Source organism: Equus quagga, chromosome 7 (assembly GCF_021613505.1).
Source record: "Equus quagga isolate Etosha38 chromosome 7, UCLA_HA_Equagga_1.0, whole genome shotgun sequence".
In the NCBI taxonomy this organism is placed as follows: Eukaryota; Metazoa; Chordata; class Mammalia; order Perissodactyla; family Equidae; genus Equus; species Equus quagga.
In genome coordinates this window covers 132,525,559-132,549,060 of record NC_060273.1, presented here as the reverse complement: position 1 = coordinate 132,549,060, position 23,502 = coordinate 132,525,559, and the positions used below count along the sequence as shown (strand labels likewise).

The following is a 23,502-nucleotide window of genomic DNA, read 5'->3' as shown; positions in this document are numbered from 1 at the left end:
GTCGCGGAAGCAGAGTGCAAACTTAACCACTCGGCCACGGAGCCAGCCCCAGTATGCCAGCCTTTTAAGAAAAAGATTATTCTTATAGAAATCATTAACTCAGAAACATTTTAAGAATCCAAGTTTCCATAATGAAAGTGAGTCTGAACAAATTAGCTTAGTTTAATAATTTTGGTTTCAAAAAATAATATTTATATGTCTTTACTGTGAGTTTACCAACATGGAGTATGATAACAAGCACACGTTTAATTTTTTGAAATAAGATTTGGGTTTGTTATGTCAGAAAAAGAGGAGTTAATTGGAATTTCCTAAACTTTTTATACTGGTTTCCGGATCAAGTAGGATAGAATACTGCTACCTAATGGTGAAGACTGTGAAAGTGTAAATTCGAATCCAACCAAATTGAGTCACAAACTTGACAAACTTCTGCTATCACCAGTAATTATGTTTTATAGTTTGTCAACTTAAACATAATTTCCAAAATGCTTAAGGATCTTAAAATTTGGATTAATAAGTTGAGCTATTGATGAATAATTATTAGATACCTAAGTAATTTCCAAGTAAGATGGAATATTGAAACATTGATTGTTAAGCATAATTTTAAGTACTTTTGCTTCTTATTTTTATACGCTATAGATTGGCTGTATCTTTGGGACACATTAATGAATGTGTTCATTTTTACCACTGTAAGAAAGTATAGAAAGGATGTAAAGGCTGTAGAAAGTTGTGTGTTCATGAGCTTTTCTACCCTACTAAAATGCTTGTGTATGACAGATAATTCTCAGTTATCTACCTCTCAGCTTTCTCCAAGAAATGGAATTATTAATTTGGTTACAAGTTGTAATGAATAGAGCTGATTGAGACTGTACTAGAATCAATCACGGCAGGGAAATGCAACTGCGTATGTACTTTCATTTCTCAAGATTAAAGACAGTGGTTTTGACCTAAAGTGAAGCGTCAGTCTGCTCCAGCATGTGAAAGAGTAGAGGAAAGATACGACTTTGGTGTGTGTAACAAATTGAAGAGCGGAGGAGGGAAGAAAATTTTATTTCTCTTGGTTTATAACACCTCAGTCTGAAAAGAAGCCACACAGATGTGTTAGAATTTTGGCAAATTTCTCTCAGGTTTGATGGCCTTATATACAAGGTTATTTAAGGGAAAATAAAGCAGTTCACAAAATCTTTACAAACAGATTTTACATTAATGCAAAGCTAGAATTTGGTTTTCTCTCTGTGATGAATTTGTCTTAGAGCTCTTAATTAGTGGCAGCAAAGGTTATTCTTTACCTTCTGTGTAATCTGTACAGACAGCAGAAATTCCAGGTCTAACCAGAATAATTTCCCTGCTTTATGTTGATTTTATTTCACTCTTATTTAAAAAATAAGATGAAAAGCCAAGTTTCCTCAGTTGTAAAAGAACTAAGTTTCTTACGATGGTTTTGCCTTCTTCTATGTTCATCTCAAAATATTTTATTATCGTTTTGGTTAAACAGGTAACCAGCTGTGGTTTCTCTGCAGCCGTGCTACCATTTACGTAAAGTGTCTAAATCTTCTCTGATAACTTTTTTGACTTTGCTTCCCCAAGATCAAATTCTAAATATAGGAAAGAGCTCTTTCCAGGACATTGTCTTGCACACCTACAATTGTCTATGAGGTGTCCCAGAGCGCCCTCGAAGATCACCGAGATCTGTTGCTTCTCTCTATAAAGAGGGGCGCCAGGAACAATCGGCTTTGCTTCATATTGGCCATATGTCTTACTGAGCTCAACATCACCGTAAGAGCAGCACGGAAAGAATCGTCCAATCACAAGTGATGTTCAGCCTTCCTAGGTTAAGTTTATACGGGTCAAAAGTTGTTAGTAGAAATATTTCGGATGTTGTACGTTTTATGGAAAGACCCTGGAGATCTGATAGCGCTCTTACTGTTTGTAACATGTCCTTCACCTCAGGGGAGACGTCGCCCAGTTATTTAATGAAACAATTATGTAGAGAACAGCAGTCCCGCTTCTCCCTTGTTTCACTTTCCAGGGTTTCAGTTACCCACACTCAACTGTAGTCTGAAAATATTAAATGTAAAATTCCTGAAATGAGCAATTTATAATTTTAATTTTTGTTTTTTTGAGGAAGATTAGCCCTGAGCTAACATCCACCACCAATCCTCTTCTTTTTTTCGTGAGGAAGATTGGCCCTGAGCTCACATCCGTGCCCATTCTCCTCTACTTTATATGTGGGACGCCTGCCACAGCATGGCTTGGTAAGCGGTGCATAGGTCTGCACCTGGGATCCGAACCGGCAAACCCTGAGCCACCAAGCAGAAACTGCAAACTTAACCACTGCTCCTCTGGGCTGGCCCCAACAGTTTATAATTTTAAATTGTGTGCCATTCTGAGTACTGTGATGACATCTTGCACTGTCCCAGCTCCTTCCTGCCTGGGACCTGACTCATCCCTTTGTTCTGGGGATCAACGCTGTGCGCGCTCCCCTCCCGTTAGTCGCTTAGCAGCCATCTGGGTTATCAGATCTACCGTCTCCATATTGCAGTGCTTGTGTTCAGGAATTCCTTATTTTACTTAGTAATGGCCCCAAAGGCAAGAGTTGTGATGCTGGCAACTCGGATATGCCAAAGAGAAGCTGTAAAGTGCTTCCTTTAAGTGAGAAGGTGAAAGTTTTCCACTTAATAAGGAAAGAAAAAAAATCGTATGCTGAGGTTGCTAAGATCTACGGTGACTTTTATTACAGTATATTGTTATCGTTGCTCTGTTTTATTATTAGTTATTGTTGTTAATCTCTTACTGTGCCTAATTTATAATTGAAATTTTATCATGGGTGTGTATGTGTAGGAAAAAACATAATGTATGGATATGGATAGGGTTCACTACTCTCCCTGGTTTCAGGCATCCACTGGGGTCTTGGAACATATCTCCCGTGGATAAGGGGGGACTGCTGCACCACAATGGACAATTTTACTCTTCCTTTTTTTTTTAAATGCTATGTTTGTTAAGGACCTTTTTTTTTTTTTTGAGGAAAATTAGCCCTGAGCTAACATCAGCTGCCAATCCTCCTCTTTTTGCTGAGGAAGGTTGGCCCTGAGCTAACATCTATGCCCATCTTCCTCTACTTTATGTGTGGGACTCCTGCCACAGCATGGCTTGATAAGCAGTGTGTAGGTCCGTGCCCAGGATCCAGAACGGTGAACCCTGGGCTGCTGAAGTGGAGTGCATGAACTTAACCTCTATGCCACTGGGCCGGCCTTGAAGACTTTTTTTTTTTTTTTTTGCAGGGGGAAGATTTGCCCTAAGCTAACATCTCTTGCCAGCCTTCCTCCTTTTTTTGTTCCTTTCTCCTCCTCAGAAATCCTGTGCATAGTTGTGTATAGCTATAAGCTCTTCTGGTTTTTCTATGTGAGCTGCTGCCACAGCATGGCTACTGACAGACAAGTGGTGTGTTTCCACAGCTGGGAACTGGGCCTGGGTCACTGAAGCAGACCATGCCAAACTTTAACTGCTAGGCCATCAGGGCTGGCTCAAATTTTACTCTTCTTTATTCTGATATTATTATTGTAAGAAACCGATCTCGTCATTCCGTCTCATGATCATTTCTGCTTTTATTGGATGCTTTTCTGAAGGTTCTGCTCTAAGCTCAGAGGCTGTAAGTGTCAGAGCCTCACAGAGAGCCCCATAGGAAGATGCTGAGAGTGCCGGGCACCTGGACCTACTGACGCCACAAATAATGGACCCTTGAGTACAAGTTTCTTAGCTGACACCATTTACACACCTTTCAGCCTGTGCCAGCAGACTGAGTCAGAATTTCTGGATTCCAAGATTCCAAAGATGCTTTTCAATACGCACTTCAGGAAAGCCCATTGCTTCACCCAAGATCCTGGGAAATAAGAATTACACGGCACTGAATGAACTGATGAGGGAAAGTTTAATTGTGGTTATTTGTGTGGAATATTGTTATATTATTTTTTATGTTTTTATTTATTTTACTATTTTATTGCGTTCATAATGCTTTATAATACTACGAAATTTCAAGTGTATATTATTGCTTATCAGTATTCTATATAGACTGCATCGTGCTCATCACCAATAGTCTAATTTTTATTTGTCACCATATAAATGTGCCCCTTTACCCCTTTTGCCCTCCCCCAAACCCTCCTTCTCCCTGGTAACCACTAATCTGTTCTCTTTGTCCATGAGTTTATTTATCTTCCACATGTGAGATGTGAGTGAATTCATGAGGTGTTTGTCTTTGTCTGGCTTATTTTGCTTAAGATAATACCCTCGAGATCCATCCATGTTATTGCAAATGGGATGACTTTGTCTTTCTTTTATGACTGAGTAGTAAACCATTGTATATATGTACCACATCTTCTTTGTCCATTCATCAATTTGTGGGCACTTGGGTTGCTTCCATGTCTTGGCCATTGTGAATAATGCTGCAATGAACATAAAGGTGCATAAATCTCTTTGAATTGTTGATTTCAAGTTCTTTGGATAAATACCCAGTAGTGGGATAGCTGGGTCATGTGGTATTTCTATTTTTAATTTTTTGAGGAATCTCCATACTATTTTCCATAGTGGCTGCACCAGTTTGCATTCCCACCAGCAGTGTATGAGGGTGCCCTTTTCTCCACATCCTTCCAACATTTGTTATTTTTTGTCTTGGTACTTACAGCCATTCTGACAGGCGTAAGGTGATATCTCATTGTAGTTTTGATTTGCATTTCCCTAATAATTAGTGATGTTGAACATCTTTTCATGTGTTTATCGCCCATCTGTATGTCTTCTTTGGGAAAATGTCAGTTCCTATCCTCTGCCCACTTTTTGATCAGGTTGTTTGTTTTTTTGTTGTTGAGTTGTATGAATTCTTTATATATTCTGGAGATTAACCCCTTGTCAGATAGATGACTTGCAAATATTTTCTCCCAGTGGGTGGGTCGTATTTTCATTTTGTTCGTGGTTTCCTTTGTCTTGCAGAGGGTTTTTAGTCTGATGTAGTTCCATTTGTTTATTTTCCTTTTGTTTCCCATCCTGAGTAGACGTGGTATTCGAAAAGATGCTGCTAAGACCAATATCAAATAGGATACTGCCTGTATTTTCTTCTAGGAGTTTTATGGTTTTAGGTCTTACCTTCAAGTCTTTAATCCTTTTTGTGTTCATTTTTGTGTATGGTGTAAGATAATGGTCTACTTTTATTCTTTTGCATGTGGCTGCCAGTTTTCTCAACATCGTTTATTGAAGAGACTTTCCTTTCCCCATTGTGTTTTCTTGGCTCTTTTGTTGAAGATTAGCCGTCCGTAGATGTGTTGTTTTATTTCTGGGTTTTCAATTCTGTTTCATTGATCTATGTGTCTGTTTTTGTGCCAGTTACATGGTGTTTTGGTTACTATGGCTTTGTAATATATTTTGAAGTCAGGGATTGTGATGCCTCCAGCTTTGTTCTTATTTCTCAGGATTGCCTTCGGGGTCTTTGGTTGTTCCACATGAATTTTAGGATTCTTTGTTCTATTTCCATGAATAATGTCTTTGGGATTCTGATTGGGATTGCAGTGAATCTGTAGATTGCTTTAGGTAATATGGACATTTTAACTATGTTTAATTTATTCTTCCAATCCATGTGTGTGGAATAGCTTTCCATTTCTTTATGTCATCTTTGATTTCTCTCAACAAGGTCTTACAGTTTTCCTTGTGTAGGTCTTTCATTTCCTTGGTTAAATTTATTCCTGGATATTTCATTCTTTTTGTTGTGATTGTAAGTGGGTTTGTATTCTTGAGTTCTCTTTCCACTAGTTCATTATTACAGTATAAAAATGCAACTGATTTTTGTAAGTTGGTTTTGTACTCTGCAACTTTTCTGTAGTTGTTGTTTATGTCTAATAGTTTTCTGATGGATTCTTTAGGGTTTTCTATATATAGAATCATGTCATCTGCGAACAGTGAGTTTCACTTCTTCCTTTCCAATTTTGATACCTTTTATTTCTTTTTCTTGCCTAATTGCTCTGGCCAAAACCTCCAGTACTATGTTGAATAAGAGCAGTGAGAGTGGGCACTCTTGTCTTGTTCCTGTTCTCAGAGGGATGGCTTTCAGTTTTTCACCATTGAGTATGACATTGGCTGTGGGTTTGTCATATATGGCCTTTATTATGTTGAGGTGCTTTCCTTCTATACCCATTTTATTCAGAGTTTTTATCATAAATGGATACTGTATCTTGTCAAATGCTGTCTCTGCATCTGTTGAGATGATCATGTGATTTTTATTCTTCATTTTGTTAATGTAGTGCATCACTTTGATTGATTTGCAGATGTTGACCCATCCCTGCATCCCTGATATAAATTCCACTTGACCATGGTGTATGATCCTTTTAATGTATTGCTGTATTCAGTTTGCCAATATTTTGTAGAGGATTTTTGCATCTATGTTCATCAGTGATATTGGCCTGTAACTTTTCTTCTTTGTCTTGTCCTTGTCTGGTTTTGGGATCAAGGTGATGTTGGCCTCACAGAATGAGTTAGGAAGTGTTACGTCTTCTTCAGTTTTTTGGAATAGTTTGAGAAGGTAAGGTATTAAATCTTTTTTGAATGTTTAGTAGAATTCTCAGAGAAGCCATCTGGTCCTGGCCTTTTGTTTTGGGGAGGTTTTGATTACTGTTTCGATCTTTTTACTTGTGATTGGTCTATTCAAATTCTCTATTTCTTCTTGATTTAGTTTTGAGAGCTTGTATGAGTCTTAAGAATTTCTCCATTTCTTCTAGTTTATCCAATTTGTTGGCATATAGTTTTTCACAGTATTTTCATATAATCCTTTGTATTTCTGTGGTATCTGTTGTAATTTCTCCTCTTTCATTTATAATTTTATTTATTTGAGCCCTCACTCTCTTTTTCTTAATGAGTCTGGCTAACGGTTTGTCAATTTTGTTTATCTTCTCAAAGAAGCAGTTCTTTGTTTCATTGATCTTTTCTACTGTTTTTTTGGTTTCTATTTCATTTATTTCTGCTCTAATTTTTATTATTTCCCTCCTTCTGCTGACTTTGGGCTTTGTTTGCTCTTCTTTTTCTAATTCCCTTAGATGTAGTTTAAGATACTTACTTGAGTTTTTTCTTCTTTGTTGAGGTGGGCCTGTATTGCTATGTATTTCTTAGCACTGCTTTTGCTGCATCCCATAAGAGTTGGTATGTTGTATTTTCATTTTCATTTGTCTCCAGGTATTTTTTTAAATTCTCCTTTGATTTCTTCATTGATCCAATGGTTGTTCGGTAGTGTGTTATTTAGTCTCCACATATTTCTGACTTTCTCAGCTTTTTTTTTTATCATGGTTGATTTTTAGTTTCATAGAATTGTGGTCAGAAAAGATGTTTGATATGATTTCAATCTTCTTAAATTTATTGAGACTTGCCTTGTTTCCCAACATATGGTCTATCTTTGAGAATGTTCCATGTGCACTTGAGAAGAATGTGTATTCTGCTGTTTTTGGATGGAGTGTTCTGTGCATATCTATTAAGTCCATCTGGTCTAGGTTTTTATTTAATTCCATTATTTCCTTGATGATTTTCTGTCTGGATGATCTATCCGTTGATGTAAGTGGGTTGTTGAGGTCTTCTATTATTCTGTTGCTGTTCATTTCTGTCTTTAGGTCTGTGAATAGTTGCTTTATATACTTCAGTGCTCCTGTGTTAGGTGCATATATATTCCTAAGTGTTATGTCCTCTAGGTAGAATGTCCCTTTTATCATTGTATGCTGACCCTCTTTATCTCTCATTGTCTTTTTTGTCTTGAAGTCTACTTTGTCTGATAGAAGTATGGCAACACCTGCTTTCTTTTGTTTGCCGTTTGCTTGGAGTACTGTCTTCCCTCCCTTCACTCTGAGTCTGTGTTTGTCTTTAGAGCTGAGATGTTTCATGGAGGCAGCATATTCTTGGGTCTTGTTTTTTACTCCATCCAGCCACTCTGTGTCTTTTGATTGGAGAATTCAATCCATTTACATCTGGAGTCATTATTGATATATGAAGACTTAATACTGCCGTTTTATTTCTTGTTTTCTGGTTATTCTGTGTTTATCTTGTTTCTCTTCCTGTGTATTTTTGACTGCGATTTCAGTTTGGTGATTTTTCTATGATGGTTTTCTCTTTATTTATTATTTGTGTCTCTGTCCTGATTTTCTGTTTAGTGGCTACCATGATGTTACTATGAAAGGTCTCGTAGATGAGTTAGTCCATTTTCTGATAGCTTCTTATCACCATTAGCCTAATCAGGTTCCATCTCTTTCCTCTTCCTCATCTAAATTACTGTTGTCACAAATTATTCTGTTTTGTGTTGTGAGTTTGTGATTAAAATAAAGTGTTTGTAGTTATTTTTGATGCTTTCCTTTCCTTTATCTTTAATGTTATAATTAAGTGTTTGCTAACCTGTTCTGATAGAGAGGTGCAATTTTCTGATTTTGTCTATTTATCTCCTTGCTCAAGGCTTTGTAAACCTTTGCCTTTTTGTTTCAGATATGAGGGCCCTCTTGATATCTCTTGTAAGGGAGGTCTTGTAGCAGTGAACTCCCTCAGCTTTTGTTTATCTAGGAAAGCTTTTATTTCTCCATTGTATCTGAAGGGTAGTTTCATTGGATAGAGTATTCTTGGCTAAAAGTTTTTGTCTTTCAGAATTTTGATTATATCATTCCACTCTTTTCCTGGCCTGTAAGGTTTCTGCTGAGAAGTCCACTGAAAGCCTGATAGGGGTTCCTTTGTAAGATATTTTTTTCTGCCTTGCTGCCCTTAATATTCTTTCTCTGTCACTGATTTTTGCCAGTTTTACTAATATATGCCTTGGAGAAGGTCTTTTTGCACTGATGTGATTAGGAGTTCTAATTGCTTCATTTACTTGTAATTCCAGTTCCTTCCCCAGTTTTGGGAAACTCTCAACTGTTATTTCTTTGAACAAACTCTGCTCCTTTCTTCTTCTCTTCTCCCTCTTGAATGCCTATAATCCTTACGTTGCATTTCCTAATTGTGCCTGATATTTCTCAGAGAGTTTCTTCATTTGTTTTTAGTCTTAGTTCTCTCTCCTCCTCCACCTGAAGCAGTTCTATATTTGTGTCCTCTAAGTTGCTAATTGTGTCCTCCATAACGTCAGCTCTGTTTTTGGGGGATTCTAGATGGCTTTTTATCTCACTCATTGTGTTCTTCATCTCCAGCATTTCTGTTTGGTTATTTTTTTAGAGGTTCAATCTCTTTCGTGAAGAACTCTTTCTGCTCATTAATTTTATTCCTGAGTTCATTGGACTGTCTTTCTGATTTTTCTTGTAGCTTCTTGAGTCTCTTTATGATAACCATTTTGAATTCTCTGTCATTTAGATTGTGAATTTCTGTGTCTTCAGGATTGGTTTACGTCTTGTCATTTTCCTTCTGATCTGGAGTGTTAATGTATTTCTTCACGGTGTTTGGTGGAGTGGAACTTTGCTGGTGCATAGCGGTCGTGTCTGGTTGCAGATTCCATCTGCCACCACTGGTGAGGGGGCTCTTGTGTTTCCTGAACCTGCCTCATCTGCTGGAAGTTGTGCTGGTAGGGTTTGTCTACATTTGTTGGCTGCCACTGTTTGTTGGGTCCCACACACAGGTGCAGGTGCTCTGCTGCTGATCCACTGCCCTGACCACTAGCTGAGTTCATGCACCAGACAGGAGCGTGGGAAGGGGGAGCTTTCTTTTGTGTGCACGTGCACTTGTTCTGCACACATTGGTGGCCTGTCTGGGCCACGGGGCTTGGTGGGAGCATCCACACAGTGGCCAAGCCACCTCAGTGTGGAGAGTTTCTGCAGGCTGGGATGCAACTCTGAAAGCAAAAGTGTTCCTATGGAAGCCTGCCTGCTCCCCTGTCTCCTCTCAGAGTCGTATGCTGGCACTGTGTGAGGTCCCATGCCTCAGATTGTTGCCACTGGGGAGGTGGCAGAGATCTACTTACCGCCTTCCACTGCTCCCTGGGGATCTAGCACCCCCACCTTCAGATGTATGGCTGCATGCATCTCTCAGATATCCTGTTGTGCTGTGTGGATGTCTTCTGTTGGCTAATGAATGTCCTTTTGGTTGTGGTCTCCCCTACCTCAGTGGGGAGAGGCTACAGGGACAGCTCACTCCACCATGATGCTGACTGTTTTATTTTTTGTGGATACATGTAGAACTCCTTTCTCTTTTCCCTTATGCTATCTCTAACCTTTGATTTAGTAGACTATGTGTCAGTAAACTGAAATCGAACATTTTAAATGGTGCCTGAGTCTCTCCGATGTCCTCAGAATTCAGAAACAAGTACTTTTAGTGAGTCTCCTTACTTTTCATGACAAAATAGTTATTGGTATAGATCAATAAGCATCTGTCCTTCTTTTTACCTAGATATAATTGAACAAATAGGTTGTTCAGCCAAAGCCATACCAAGAGGGTTATATTTCAGAATGATGCTCTTAATCAGGTATAAGAAGTCCATGTTAAGGAGCACAGGGTTGACATTATATATGGAGCTAATGTCTACAAATCCCTTCCCCCAAAACTGGCCTGGTACCTGCCTCCAGGCTCCAATGGGACCAGTGCTGAGTAAGGTTGCTTCCTGGAAAGCCAAGGACCTTAGCAAATTTTGCCGACCTCAAGAAGGGAGGAATTTACCCCAATTTAGTGAAACTGTATGTGAAATCTGGTAGAAAGACTTTCTTGGGCTTAGGCCCCTAGCCTTGGAATAGAGGAGCAAATAATAGAGGCTTTTAAAAGTCAGGGATTCCTTATGAAAGTTTCTGAATAGAAGGTAATTTTTTGGGGCCTAAGTAGTTGCTCAGTAATCTAAGGCTCTAGATTTGCAGAGAAAACTTGAGGCCTATGTGGTTAAATTGCTCGTGTGTGTAAATACTCAGGCCAAACCTAACAAGACCAGCATTTTTGTGGTCAAGAATAATCTTTATGATTCCAAGGCAGGAGACTATCAGAAAAATTATTTGAAATCTGGAAATAAAGGAACAAGGGAGGCACCGCCTCCCTCATCCCAGGGAGAAGCCCATCCAAGGATAGTCTAGGATGGTGGTGCTCAAGTGAGGTCCCTGGGCCAGCAGCATCACCCAGGAACTTGTTATAAATTAAAATTCTTGGGTCCCACCCTAGACGGACTGAGTCAGAAAGCCTGGGGTGGGACCCAGCAGTCTGTAGCTTAACAAGCCTTCCAAATGATTCTGTAAACTAAAGTTCGAGAACTATTAATCTAGGGGGAACGACTTAGTTCAACTTACTGTTTACTGCCAATTAAAGGAATCAGGCTTAGTGAAGTCGCCTGTCACCTTGTAGATTTCTGTTAGAGATGCAAATAATTTCTGTCCGGTGGAAAAGAGAGCCTCAAAGTTATCGTTTATGGCCTCTTTGGACATTAACCAGAGTTGCGTCTAACTCAGCAATCTTCTACTAACATTGCCTAAAATACCTAGCCCTTGGAATTAGTTTTAACATCTTACTGGTTTCCTTACTAATTAATGAGTCGAATAAACTCATTGACAGGTGTTCATTTTATGTTTACATGAGAATAATGGTTTTTAAGCTTTTGAAAATTATCATCAATTTATTTCACACCGTGCTGGGAATGAGCCCTAATACTGGGCAGTGCGGGCCTTGACGGCAGGACTCTGTTTGCCTTTGCTCAGTATTTTTTCCTCACATGAAGCACAGTGTCTGATGTGAGGTATACAAGCTCCGAATAAATATGTGTGCAATCAATAAACGTGACCTACAAGGTGTCTGATTTTTAAAAGAGGAATTTTATAACTGGCCCTTAAGTATGAACTTTGTTGCTTTAATTAACTTGTTTTAGTCTCTATTTCTTAAGGAATTTTTGTAGGGTTTGTTATCAGGGACCCTGACACTACAAGATGATAGAATTGGAAAGGGGATTTTCTTGAAGACATTCTCTGAGATGTGTTGACCGTCACCCGTAGAGTCAGACTAGTTTAGATTCAATCCCAGGATAGTTTTCTTGGTTGCAGAAAGCACTTGTAAGCAATACAGAGTGATGTGGCCAAATGGATCACTGGATTTTGTTACCTTATGATATGAACAGGAACTAACACTTCACGGATATGTGCCATTCACAGGAAGAGGAGCCAAACAGAAGGGTAAACGGTTTTAGGCAAATCCATCAGAAGTGCTAGAAAAGCAATTACAAGTTTATGCCCAGCTGACAGTAGGTGAAATACTATTTTCACGTTACTTAGATTACCTTTGGGGTGAACGCCTATCGTTTTTCTCTCACCTTGGTTTTCCTTTTGGCAGCCTTTGCCTCCTGCATGCCAGGTGCTCAGGGGGCAGTGGTGGATTGCTGACCAGTCATCCTCTTCTCCCCCCAACTCCAAATAGCAGTGCATTTATATGCCATGCTAACAGATTTCCGCCTCCTGGGAATGTAAAGCCTGAGCAGAATGATAAACAGGGGTTTTAAGCTGAACGTTACCAAACCAGCATCCAAAACGACCGGCCATGGTTCCTGGCTGGGGGCCCTGGCCTCGTTTCATTCCTTGGTATTGCCTGCTTCTTCAGCTTTCTCTTCCATTCTGGATCTTTCCATTAATTCCCTTTTGCTTCAACTAATTAGATAAGGTTCAGGTGGCTTACAACCGAAGTCTCATAACTGATACAGCACCTGTTTTCCAGAGGAAGTGATTAACCCACGTCCTACGCTCAGGGGTCAAGTCGACTGCAACCCCGGCTCTCCCTGCGGGATCTGTAGTCACTCAGCTTCAGTGCTCCTCTAGTAGGACTGAAGGCATCTGACTTTTAGTGAAGAACTGACTTCTCTTTCACGGGGGACTTTTTCTACTGAAAAGCTTATTTGCGAGAGAAAAATATTCTAGGTATACTTCTAGAAATGACAATCTTAAGTCTTCGTTGACTGACTTACATTCAATTTATTTTAATTATATTGTTTGAGCTAATGGAGTGTTCTGGCAGGACAGAGGGTTAAACAAAAAATCCTAAACAAATCCCTCAGTAATCTTATAAAATTAAAAAAAAAAACTAGCATGCACACTAACAGAAAAAGTACTTTATTTATTATATCATTTTGTAAACAATCACACTGTGCATTTTTTAATTCAACAATAACAATCTTTTCTCCTATGGATTTATAGCAAACCCCATATAAAGTCAAGGAGTTGATACAAGAGTCAAGATGAATAGGGCAGAATAATTTCTGAACGTGTTAAATTACAGCACTTGATACAAAGACAGATGAGTGTCTGTACCGTAACAATTTACACGCCACAAAACATTAATTTATGATTTTAAATATGCAGTAAAACACATTTATATAAAAAGCATCAACATTAACTTTATTATAAACCAGTGAATTACTCAGAAGAATATTTATTAAAACTTACTAAAAATCAAATCAGTAAATATTGCAACTGAGGTAAAAATTTATAAGTAAACAAAACTATCATTTATAAGGGCCCCAAAGTAAACGCAGGGCAGGTAACGCTTCCTGACGATGACGTCTACTCCTTGATGTTTTGAAGCAGCTTCAATAAATGTGACTCAATAACCTGTTGAACTAGAACAGGCAGGCGATCAGAACCACAGCATGATGAGCACAAAACTTTAAAACGAACTATCAAATTCAACTTAACATCCCCAACTTCTTCCTAAAAGAAAGTTATTTCTAAATAAGATACAGTCCAAGGACGAAAGATTGCAACGCAATACTTAATACGCTTAAAACGCAATCGGTCACTGACTCACTGATTGCCCAAGTTACGGGATTTTTTGTTCTTGGTTTCTAAATTTTGAAACTGAAGGGCAGTCCAGAGCACAAGGTTGTTGTAAGGAACACAGAAAGGCAACTAAAAAAGCTTTTTATAAGAAACTTTGCTACAAAAATGTTAAACGCATCTTGCAAGTACGTGTGCGCTTATCCTCCAGCAACTAATTATTTGGGTTGTGAAGAGTAATAGTAACAAACTCATGTCCAGACTTTATCGGAATCTGTTGATTTCGCCCACAGTTAAAAGTCCACGTCAGCAGTTGGGGTAACAGGCAGCCCTCTACGACTACACGTAGTGAAAATGCTTTGGACCACCAGTTTGTACTGTTTACAGACCTTCACCAGAACGAACCCGAGAGTTCTGAAACGCTTACCACTTCTGTAGCCCAAGGCGACAGCTAAATCCATAGAATTATATCCGGAGTCGGTTTCAATTGTTGGGTCAGCTCCATTTTCTATACCAAAATAGAAAAATCTACATCAATAAAATGAAAATATGGCTATGTTTGTCTATTACCGGCTCACGTGCAAACAGCGGGACTGATTTTCAGCAAATGTGGAAGGTGTTTTCAGGACGTTCTGACAGAGGACAGAGAGCAGAGCATTCCCTGTGGGGGCTTGGAGGGGAGACACGCCAAGCAAACAGGCACCCTCTCGCACTGTGGGCAGAGGGCACAGCCGCAGATTCACACGTGACCCCCAAAGACAAGCAGCCAGGACAAGGGCCCCGGGTGCAGGCGGGCTGTGCGACAAGCTGCCTCCCACAGGCGGCTGTGGGGGCAGGGGCTCCGGAGGTGGGGAGCAGCGGGACCACTGAATTTAACAACAGTTCTGATGCTCCTGAGGAATTCCCGGGGAGGCCAGCTTGCGAAAAATAAAACAAAGTCCTCACATGGCACTTTCTAAATATTTTCACTTTTATCTGCTTACCTAACAGCATTTTTACACATTTCACATGATTTCCATGTACAGCATAAAGCAAAGGGGTCCCTCCATTCTGCAAAAAGGAACGGGGAGTCAGTTCTTCAAGGTGAGCAAGAATGGAATAACGCAGTGCTGCTGCGAGAAGTGTTACTAAGAACGAGCGGGTAAAGTAGCTCCGGGTAATCCTAATATTTTGTGAGGAACACTTAAATCAGGACTAATAATTGAGGACATTAACTTTTCCTTCCAGGTGTTTAATTAGCAAAGTTGATTAATTAAGTAATCTTCTAAGTGTTTAATAAGATTTATGATGTCTCCCCAAACCAGAGAAATCCTAGAGTGAGAGTAATTTAGAATCAGCATCACGGACTCACCCAATCGTATTCATTGACATCAACTCCACAGTCAAGCAGCATTTTGACAATATCTGTGTAGCCTTTACTGCAGGCCAGGGACAGTGCACTTTCTCGACCTTTTCCTAAAAGCTGCGGATCGGCACCCTGGAGTGGGAAGCGGGGATAAAAGCCTTTTCAATTCACGCAAACAAGAATATTGTTATTTCTCTCAATAACAGTTACAGCTCCACACTTAGGTCAGTCATGTTCTGGGATTAATAAAGAAATACTGCCAACTTCTACTCGGGGATGCTCTCATCATCGGGGTGTCTGGATGCCTTCCTCCCTCCCTCTCTCCATCCTCCCTACTCTTCACTCTGGAGTCAACACCTCGTCGGGAAGCTTCTCCTCCAGGGCGGACAGAGCTGCTCCCACCGCTTAGAGGGGCTGGGCCTGAAGTCGCCTCTCACCGCCTCACGTCTGATCAGTCTCGCCTGCCCCACTCCATCCGAGCTCCGCAGGAACAGGAAAAGCGTCTCACAGTCTCTTGGATCCTCTACCCTCACACCCAGCTGCCTGGAGCTACAGCAACTTTACTAAAGACTGAGCTGAACTTAAGGAAGTGTACACAGACGTTTCCTGAGCATTTTCCTTACATTCTGAAGCAGAAACTCCACCACAGCTATCTGCCCGTGTGCTGCGGCCCACATCAGAGGAGTAAACCCTTCTTCATCCGTGTGATTGATAACATTTTCTATTTAAAAGAAAAGCAATTTTTGTGATCTAATTTAACAACCACATACAAATAGCACCTCAGCAATCCCGGCATTCTACAGAGGCGATGCTGTGGCTCAGTGAGGGTCACTCTGTGCTGACTTCTGCTCACTTAAGCCCTATTGTGCGTTGCTGCAATGTGCCGTCTGAGGGTATGAAAATGTGCCCCGATGTACACAGCTGCGTTCAAACAGCATATTACTGAAAGTATAACCAGCAGATGCGACATAATGCCAGGTGCAAGGCAGTCCACAGAATCCTGGACTCAGAATCCAGAGACCAGAGTTTGAGTGTGGCTCTGTCACTTTGCAGCAGTGTGATTCTGGGCACATCATTTAATTTCTCCAATATATGAATAATACCGCGCTTATCTCAACGTGTGGTTGGGAGGATCAAAATAAGAATGAGATTACATGCTAGCCTTTAGCATTATGTAAATACCCATTATTATAAAAACTCCAAAATCATATTACAGCTATCTTCTACTCTACAGCTAACACCACTGCCATTGAATTTCTTTCATTCTTGATGGTTTGCTTACATAATATCATGTGACTGAGGACTGAATAATCTGAAACACAGCACCACACAATTCACAATTCCACCCTGAATCCTATTTTGTTTCCTGGATTCAGTCTACTAGTTATAAAGTCCATAGTTTTTTCCCTATATTTATTTAGTAGATTGAGAATGAAGCCTTCAAATATTTATAAATAAACAGAAATATAATGATGAAGTAAGTCTTTCCTATAAAGAATGACATGATTAAAAAAATAAAACTCTTTTATCATGTGCCCTGTATTCAATCAATAATGGTGGGACAACTGGCTAACTTTTTGAAAAATGAAAACACAAGGGCTGGCCCCATGGCCTAGTGGTTAAGTTCAGCATGCTCCCCCTGGGTTTGGTTCCTTGGGGTGGACCCACACCACTTGTTGGTGGCCATGCTGTGGTGGTGACCCACATATAAAATAGAGGAAGACTGGCACAGATATTAGCTCAGGCCCAGTCTTACTCACCAAAAAAAAAAAGAAGTCACAAGGGAAAAATAAATTTGCCACTTAAAAATGTTAAGCTTTTGTTTGAAAACATCATAAAGTCAAAGGAAAAATGACAAACTGGGAAAATTGACAAACATAAACAATGAAAAGTGGATTTCTTTAATTTAGATAAGAGTTCACATAAATCAATCTGTAACAGGCAGTTCACACAAAAAGAAACCCAAGTAGACTATAATTTAAAAACTGTAAACAAAACCAGTATGAGATACCATTTTTCCCCCATGAGATTAGCAGACATTAAAGTCTCATGACATCCTCTGTCAGGGAGGGTGGGGGAACAGGAACCCTAACTCTGGTGTGAGGACAGGACAAACACCTGGCAATATATATATATATAAGTAAAAATTCATATACCTTTTGACGAGCAAATGTACTTGTAGGAATTACCCTATGGATATACTTAAAAAGAATGCCGATGATATTGTTACTTAAGAGCAACAAACTAGAATCAACCAGCTCCAGGGAGACTAGTTAAAAAATAAAAACATAGTATATATATGTATGCAATACACTGCAAAATCATGGACTTATTAAAAAGAATGAAATCAATCTTTATGTGCTTATATGGGAAAATTTCCAAAATATTAAGTGAAAAAAGTAAAGTGCAATGCAGGGCGTATATTCTCCCTCTTATGTAAATAACAAAAAGCACATACGTATTCTCACGCATAACCCCAAATAGAAACAGAAACGTCTTCTAGAAAAGTTTTCTAAAAATAAGAAACTTATAATTCTTGCTTTTGGGGAAAAGGCTAGGGTGGTAAGGGAAACTATAATTTTTATAATCTACAGTTCTTTTTTTTTTTAAACTATCTATTGGGTTGTCTTCTTGGTGAGATTATGCAACTATTTTTTTTGTCTTTATACTTTCCTGTGTTAAAATAATAACAAATCTAAGAAATCCTATTAAGTTTGTTTTAAATAGGCTGTTACCTTGCTCAATACGGGTAGCCAGGTAGAGCATCTCTCCCTGAGCAGCCAACTGGTGAACAGATAAAGCTGAAACAACACCATAAAGCCTCATGTGTTTCTGTAGGGCACACCGCCATCACCTCATCGTTCATGTTTGTGCGCTACTTTCTTCTTCCAAAACAAAAACTATCATTTTATCGTTTAAAAAAATACGACTTCAAATATACCCTAACTTTACAAGTAGCCATTCTGTATCTGAAAATTGACTCTTACATGTTTAAGGTACTTCTGACATCTGCAAAGTGTTATTATCAATGAATATGCAAACTGTGATGATCAATTATCAACAATGCAAATTGTTATTGATCTTATCAATCACAGAAATGGTTTAGACGCTTAATTTTTAAAATGCTATCACTGTATCCAAACATATAAGGAAGCTGGGTCTAAAAGACACAAAGACACACCTGTCTTTTTATTGACTGAATCCAATGAAGCCCCAAATATCATTATTTCAAGACTCCATGGGTTTTTCCCAACTTTAGGAGCAGTGAGGTAGTAAATGGAAAACTGGCCTTGAGAGTAAACTCTTGAGTGCAGACCTAGTTGGGCCTAACTAGCTGTGTGACCTTGGATAACCGAGTAAACATTTGTCTGTAATACGAGGGATGTGAACCATATGATCTCTAGGTGTTTCTTTTCAGCTCAAAAATTTTATGGTTGGAATATTTTAAGACACTATCTTTATTTTAAAGCAAAGGCAAAGAGGCATTGTTCTATGAGAGTTCATCTGAAAGATTCATATCACTTGCTCCTTGCCTTCAGCGATATGACTTGGTGGCCTTCATACGGAAAGGAAAGCAACTGGAAGACACAGGCAAATTTATATAAGGAATATAGGAACGGTTAATAGCTGGGTAAGAGTCACAGACTCTTCCTGGCTTAACTGCTCCAGCATGTGATTCAAAATTAGGAGGGATATAGTATTTTTGAAGTAAAGACAAATATTTCCCTGTGCTTTAGAATACAGATGCATTTACATTATATTCTCAAATATAGCTCCTAACATCATATTGCTAACTGTTTTTCTCTCATTAACATACCCATACTATATAGAATATTTTCTAGTTTATTCAGAAAAATTTCATTTCATTTCTTCTAGAATGATTCTACATTTTTTAAAAAATTGTGGATTCAAAGTTTTAAAAAAGGTAGTTTCTTATTCATACTATATTCAAACTCAAAATTACAGTAGAAACCACTTAGCTTTTACACAATCACTTGTTTATCAGTGATCTAGTTTATAAATGAGGTGTGAAGCTTTGCACCCCACGACACAAAAACGCTTACAATGTCTTACTCTGCACAAAGTCCAGAATAACTCACTGTGTTTTATACAAAAACTGCAGAGGTTTTAAGAATTAATATTTCAACCTGTATTTGTTCTCAACAGAGAAACATAAAACAGGAAATATGTGAACATGCAGTAACATGTGAAAATGTTTTAAATTACTAAAACTACCAGGGTATCACTTAAGTTTTCCAAAATAGAATATGCAGTTAATGAAAATAATGTTTCAGAGCCAAACTCTTGAAACCATTATACTGGTATCAAGAATTTTTTAATACATCAGTGGGAAATACTCACAATTTGCTAACAGAGGCGTGGTGGAGACCTCGTTTCCTCTGTGTTTGTTGGTTAAAGTAGTCGACTGTTTGATGGGGGAGAAGTGCTTGGTTGTGGAGGGAGTGTAGACGTGCCTCACTTGGATTCCCGGAGAAGGAGACGTGTGGATATTGCACTCAGCTGAGGAAAATAAATGTAAACATATTAAAACAATATTTTAATGACAAAGCATTTCAAAGTTCTATATCAATGTTTACATTAAAAAAGAAATACTTGAGGTATAATATCCTCAACTGTTTCTCAAGTCTGTACTATCATAGTGAAAGTTCCAGAAAAAATCTATTAATCTTGAGCAGTTTTATTCTGCGATTAGTGGTTTTATTCAATAGATTGTTATAAAAGTAAATCTACAATATGTTGACAGATTTCACTGCATTAAACAATAGGAAGCTAATGCTAACCAAATATTCATGGAATAGGGAATGTCAAGCTGATGCGTTCCTACAAGGCACAAATAATTTTTTCCTCCTATGATTTTAAAAGGTAGGATAAGGAACTTTACTAGGGAATTTGTAAACAAACAAAGGTTAAGCAAGAAATTAAAAAAAAATCAACATGCTCTTATGGACATTATACATAACATGAAATTATTTAATTTTGGTTTCTGTGAGATTCCAGAAAAATCATATTAAAAGATGACTTCCAAACTCTTTCCCAAACTCAAAATCCCATGATCAAAAAGGGGGGGGGAACCCCAAATAAACAAAAACCAAACAAAGGCAGATATTTATACCATAACTTTCAACCTTTAAAGAGGACAGATGCCACCTCTAGGTCAGAGTTAACCTGATCTTGAATATTTTTACTATCCTCCTCGTTTAAGGACTTCACGAATCGAGAACACACGTTCATATCGAATCGGTTAGGCAATATAAACTTCATTCCCATGGCAACACCCTGCGCGGATCCTTCTTCTGCACTTGCATCCAGCGGCTGTTCTCTTTTGACGTCTGGCACGCCAGTTAGATTGTAACTGGCGGGACATTCCTCCACTATCAGCCGGGCTCCAACATCCAGATTTGCTGATGTAGCCATGATTTCAACCGTAGTTTCAATAATTAAAACATTTCTTGATGATTTCCTCTTAGTTTTATAAGACCGGTATCCAGTATATTCTTGGAATTTGGATGTTAAAAAACCTGAAAGGAAAAAATTAAAAATATTATACCAACTTAGGTGAAAGTACACAAAATAATCATTTTCAATCAAGTATGCAAACAGTGCTCTAATAAGCACCTATACATAATAGAAAGCATACGACGTTCAGAGGTGGAGGAACCTGGGCACGAGTTCAAGTGTCACCATAACCTCTCGAACCCACAGTGTCACTCAAAACATGGGGATTCCACCATTAATCTCACAGGATCCTCTTGAAGACCAAATGAAATCCAACAACATTCTCACCTCCATCACTAGGGTCCAACAAATTTTAGTTACCCTTTCCTATTCCCAAATATTGCCAGATGGATAAAAGGTCAGGCTATGAAAGTAAACTTTCAAGTAAAAACTTTAACCTCTTACCTGAGGTTCATTTTCTAACATGCTATGTTTATAATGGCTCTCAGTTTGAATTTAAGAAAATATAGAAGTCACACTGTATTCTAGTCTCTTAGCACCTACAATACCCATGATTCCTGGCGAGTGAAGAGCTTTATGAAACCTTGATTATGATGAACTGAAGATTTATTTATTTCTCAGTTTTTGTTCAGATCAAGTGTTAGCAACTTAATGCAGGTTTTGATGAAAATTAACGTGTAGAGATTATAGATTGGCTTCTTTAGCATCTTGAGGACATTAGGATCAAAGTATAATTTTTGGATCTTGATCTTTATAATAAGTATTATGAAATAAGAATTACTGATTATTCTTCAAATGTAGATCGTCAAGACATGAACTCAATCAATGCTAACTCTTGCACAGATGATAAGCACACCTGTTATTCAATAATTTACTATTGTTTTAAAATGAGTTTTCAGTAAAGTCATTGCTGACACTTTCCTGTAGACCTGCACTGAATTTCAAGAGAAATTCCATTATTGTACCTAAAATTGCTTCTACAAAACTGAAGACCTCTAAGATATATAATTGTCCTAGATATATAGTCACTGAGACAGGAAGAAAACTAACATCCAGTTAATTTTTTCATGTTAGGGTTTACTTCCTCTTACAAATTGTGAGAGGGTGCAGGGTGTTTTAAAATTGGAATTAATCAGAATTAAAAGAGAAAAATGCAAACAATCACAGTGAAGGTTGGTAAACCACACATTTACAGATAACCATTGTTTACAGTTTTAAAACATTTTCCAAGATTGATCCTTGTAACAATCCTCTGAGTAGTCGTGGCAGGCAATCCTGTCCACTGTAGTGAAGAGAAAAAGGGAGCCCATGAGTTACGGGGACCTATCCAGCTCTTCTGACTTCATCACCCTGTCTATTAAAATAAGAAGCAGCACTAAACTAATCCAAAACTTTCAAGGGAGAAAGAGCTGAAGAAATAACAAATAGTAATAATAATAATAATAAAGAAAGCAACAGGTAACAAAGTCAACACACTTTAGCAAAAGGAAAGAATGCAAGCAGAACAGGAAGTGAGCTGTGCTTCCGGTGGAGACAGCTGCAATGCAGAGGTCTTTAAAAGGGTCCTGCAAGATACAGCTGTGCTTCCTGAGGGAGGAGCCATCCCCCAGACTCCCACCCAGAGCTGGGCTAAGTGCAACTCCCCGAGCTCTCAGCACCCTGCAAAAATCTCTATTTTAGCGTTTATCATTCTTTTGAACATTTGCATTTCAAATCCCAATGAACCGAAAACTCCTCTAGAACGGGGACCACTCTTACTAATCTTTGCACACCTAACAGTGCTTGGTCTTGTCAAGTGTTCCATAAATGTTTTCTGATCTGAACTTTAACAATGTTTCATATTCTTTTCTTGTCCTGAAACGATCCTGCAGACGCTCAACAATTTGCTGATTAGCTCTGGCTTCCTATTCCCAACATCGCCACTAAGTAGCTGTGCAACCCTGGACAGACAAACCATACAAGTTTTCTGAGACTCACTATTCACCTACGAAATGAAGATGGTTGAAACGGGCATCTCTAGTGCTCTTTCCAGCTCTAAACATCTTCCATGTTATAAATCAGGGTTTATAGATGGAATTACCAGTGTTTGAGGGGAGAAGAGCACCGGACTCTGGGGAGGAGGGAGTGGAAAGAGAACCCGTATCGTGGCACTACTCCAGAGAGGAGAAGCTAAGTTGACTGATGAGGCCAAAATTCTGAAGAATAGAAGGAGGGGTGAAAAAGATGATCGAGAAGAGGAGGCGGAGAGAAAAAGAGGTAAGGCCAAGGAGAGCCAGGATCACCTCGGTGTGTCGGAGCCCAGGGATGAAGGGGGAGCGCCTCACGAGAAAAAGTGCGCCACTGTGCTAGTCCCCAGTGGATGCTCACGACGGGAGCCCCCGGGTCCTCCTAATCCTGGGCTGTCCTGCGAGGGAAGGAAGGTGCATGAGGATGAGGATGCCTCACACCGACAGGCGCCCCGGGTCCCAGGGCAAGAGCCCGCTGCGGGGGATGCTGTAGGCGGGAAGTCCGCGGTGGCCGGCCGGCTCTGCTCGGGAGGCGCCCAGAGCTCAGGCACCGCGGGCGGAAGCTCGGGCTCACCCGCGGCGGGCGGGTCCCGGGGACCCGGGCTCGGGGCTGGCCGGGCGGGAGCGCTGGGCCTCGCGACCACCCTCGACGGCCCACGGCAAGGCGGGCCTTTCCATCTGCCGCCGCAGACTCACTGCAGGCCACCCGGCCCGGCTTGTTTGCACCCGACGTCACTTCCGATTTCTCCTTTCGTTTTCGGGCCCCAAACCGATCCGCATCCCCGCCGCCGGAGAGCTCCGGGCGTCTTCCCGCCGCTGCGCCGCGGTCCCCGGCGCGAGCACTCCACAACCCGCGCCGCTCAGCAGGCCGCGCCGAGTCACAGGCGCTGGGCCGCTGTCGGCCCGGCCACGCCCCCTCCCCAGCGCCCCGCCCACCGGGCCGGGCCGCGTACCCCGCGCCGCG

At 39.8% G+C, this 23,502-nt stretch overlaps 1 protein-coding gene across 8 annotated transcripts; it reads right to left on the bottom strand.

Moving 5' to 3' along the window:
* Nucleotides 1–13,025: 13,025 nt before the first annotated feature.
* Nucleotides 13,026–23,434, bottom strand: ANKRA2 (ankyrin repeat family A member 2). 8 transcript variants are annotated; one of them, XM_046668372.1, is made up of 11 exons: nt 23,113–23,434; nt 22,815–22,936; nt 22,517–22,727; nt 20,202–20,594; nt 19,417–19,575; nt 17,790–17,855; nt 15,678–15,775; nt 15,061–15,186; nt 14,693–14,759; nt 14,137–14,217; nt 13,026–13,552 (listed from the first exon to the last, which is right to left on the bottom strand). In XM_046668372.1, exons 3-11 carry the CDS (start codon nt 22,572–22,574, stop codon nt 13,497–13,499), a joined length of 1,104 nt encoding a protein of 367 aa, XP_046524328.1. In that variant the 5' UTR covers nt 22,575–22,727; nt 22,815–22,936; nt 23,113–23,434; the 3' UTR covers nt 13,026–13,496. The 8 variants fall into 8 exon arrangements, with proteins under 8 accessions (XP_046524328.1, XP_046524335.1, XP_046524334.1 ...); XM_046668379.1 differs by having other exon boundaries at nt 22,613–22,727; XM_046668378.1 differs by having other exon boundaries at nt 22,613–22,936.
* Between the last annotated feature and the right edge of the window lie 68 nt (nt 23,435–23,502).

Coding starts and splice junctions, on each gene's coding strand:
- ANKRA2 (XM_046668372.1), bottom strand. CDS start 22,574: ATGTTTAGAGCTGGAAAGAGCACTAGAGATGCCCGTTTCAACCATCTT. Junction 14,760..15,060: donor ATGTCAATGAATACGATTGG/GTGAGTCCGTGA, acceptor TCCTTTTTGCAG/AATGGAGGGACCCCTTTGCT. Junction 13,553..14,136: donor CGCCTTGGGCTACAGAAGTG/GTAAGCGTTTCA, acceptor TGCCTGTTCTAG/TTCAACAGGTTATTGAGTCA.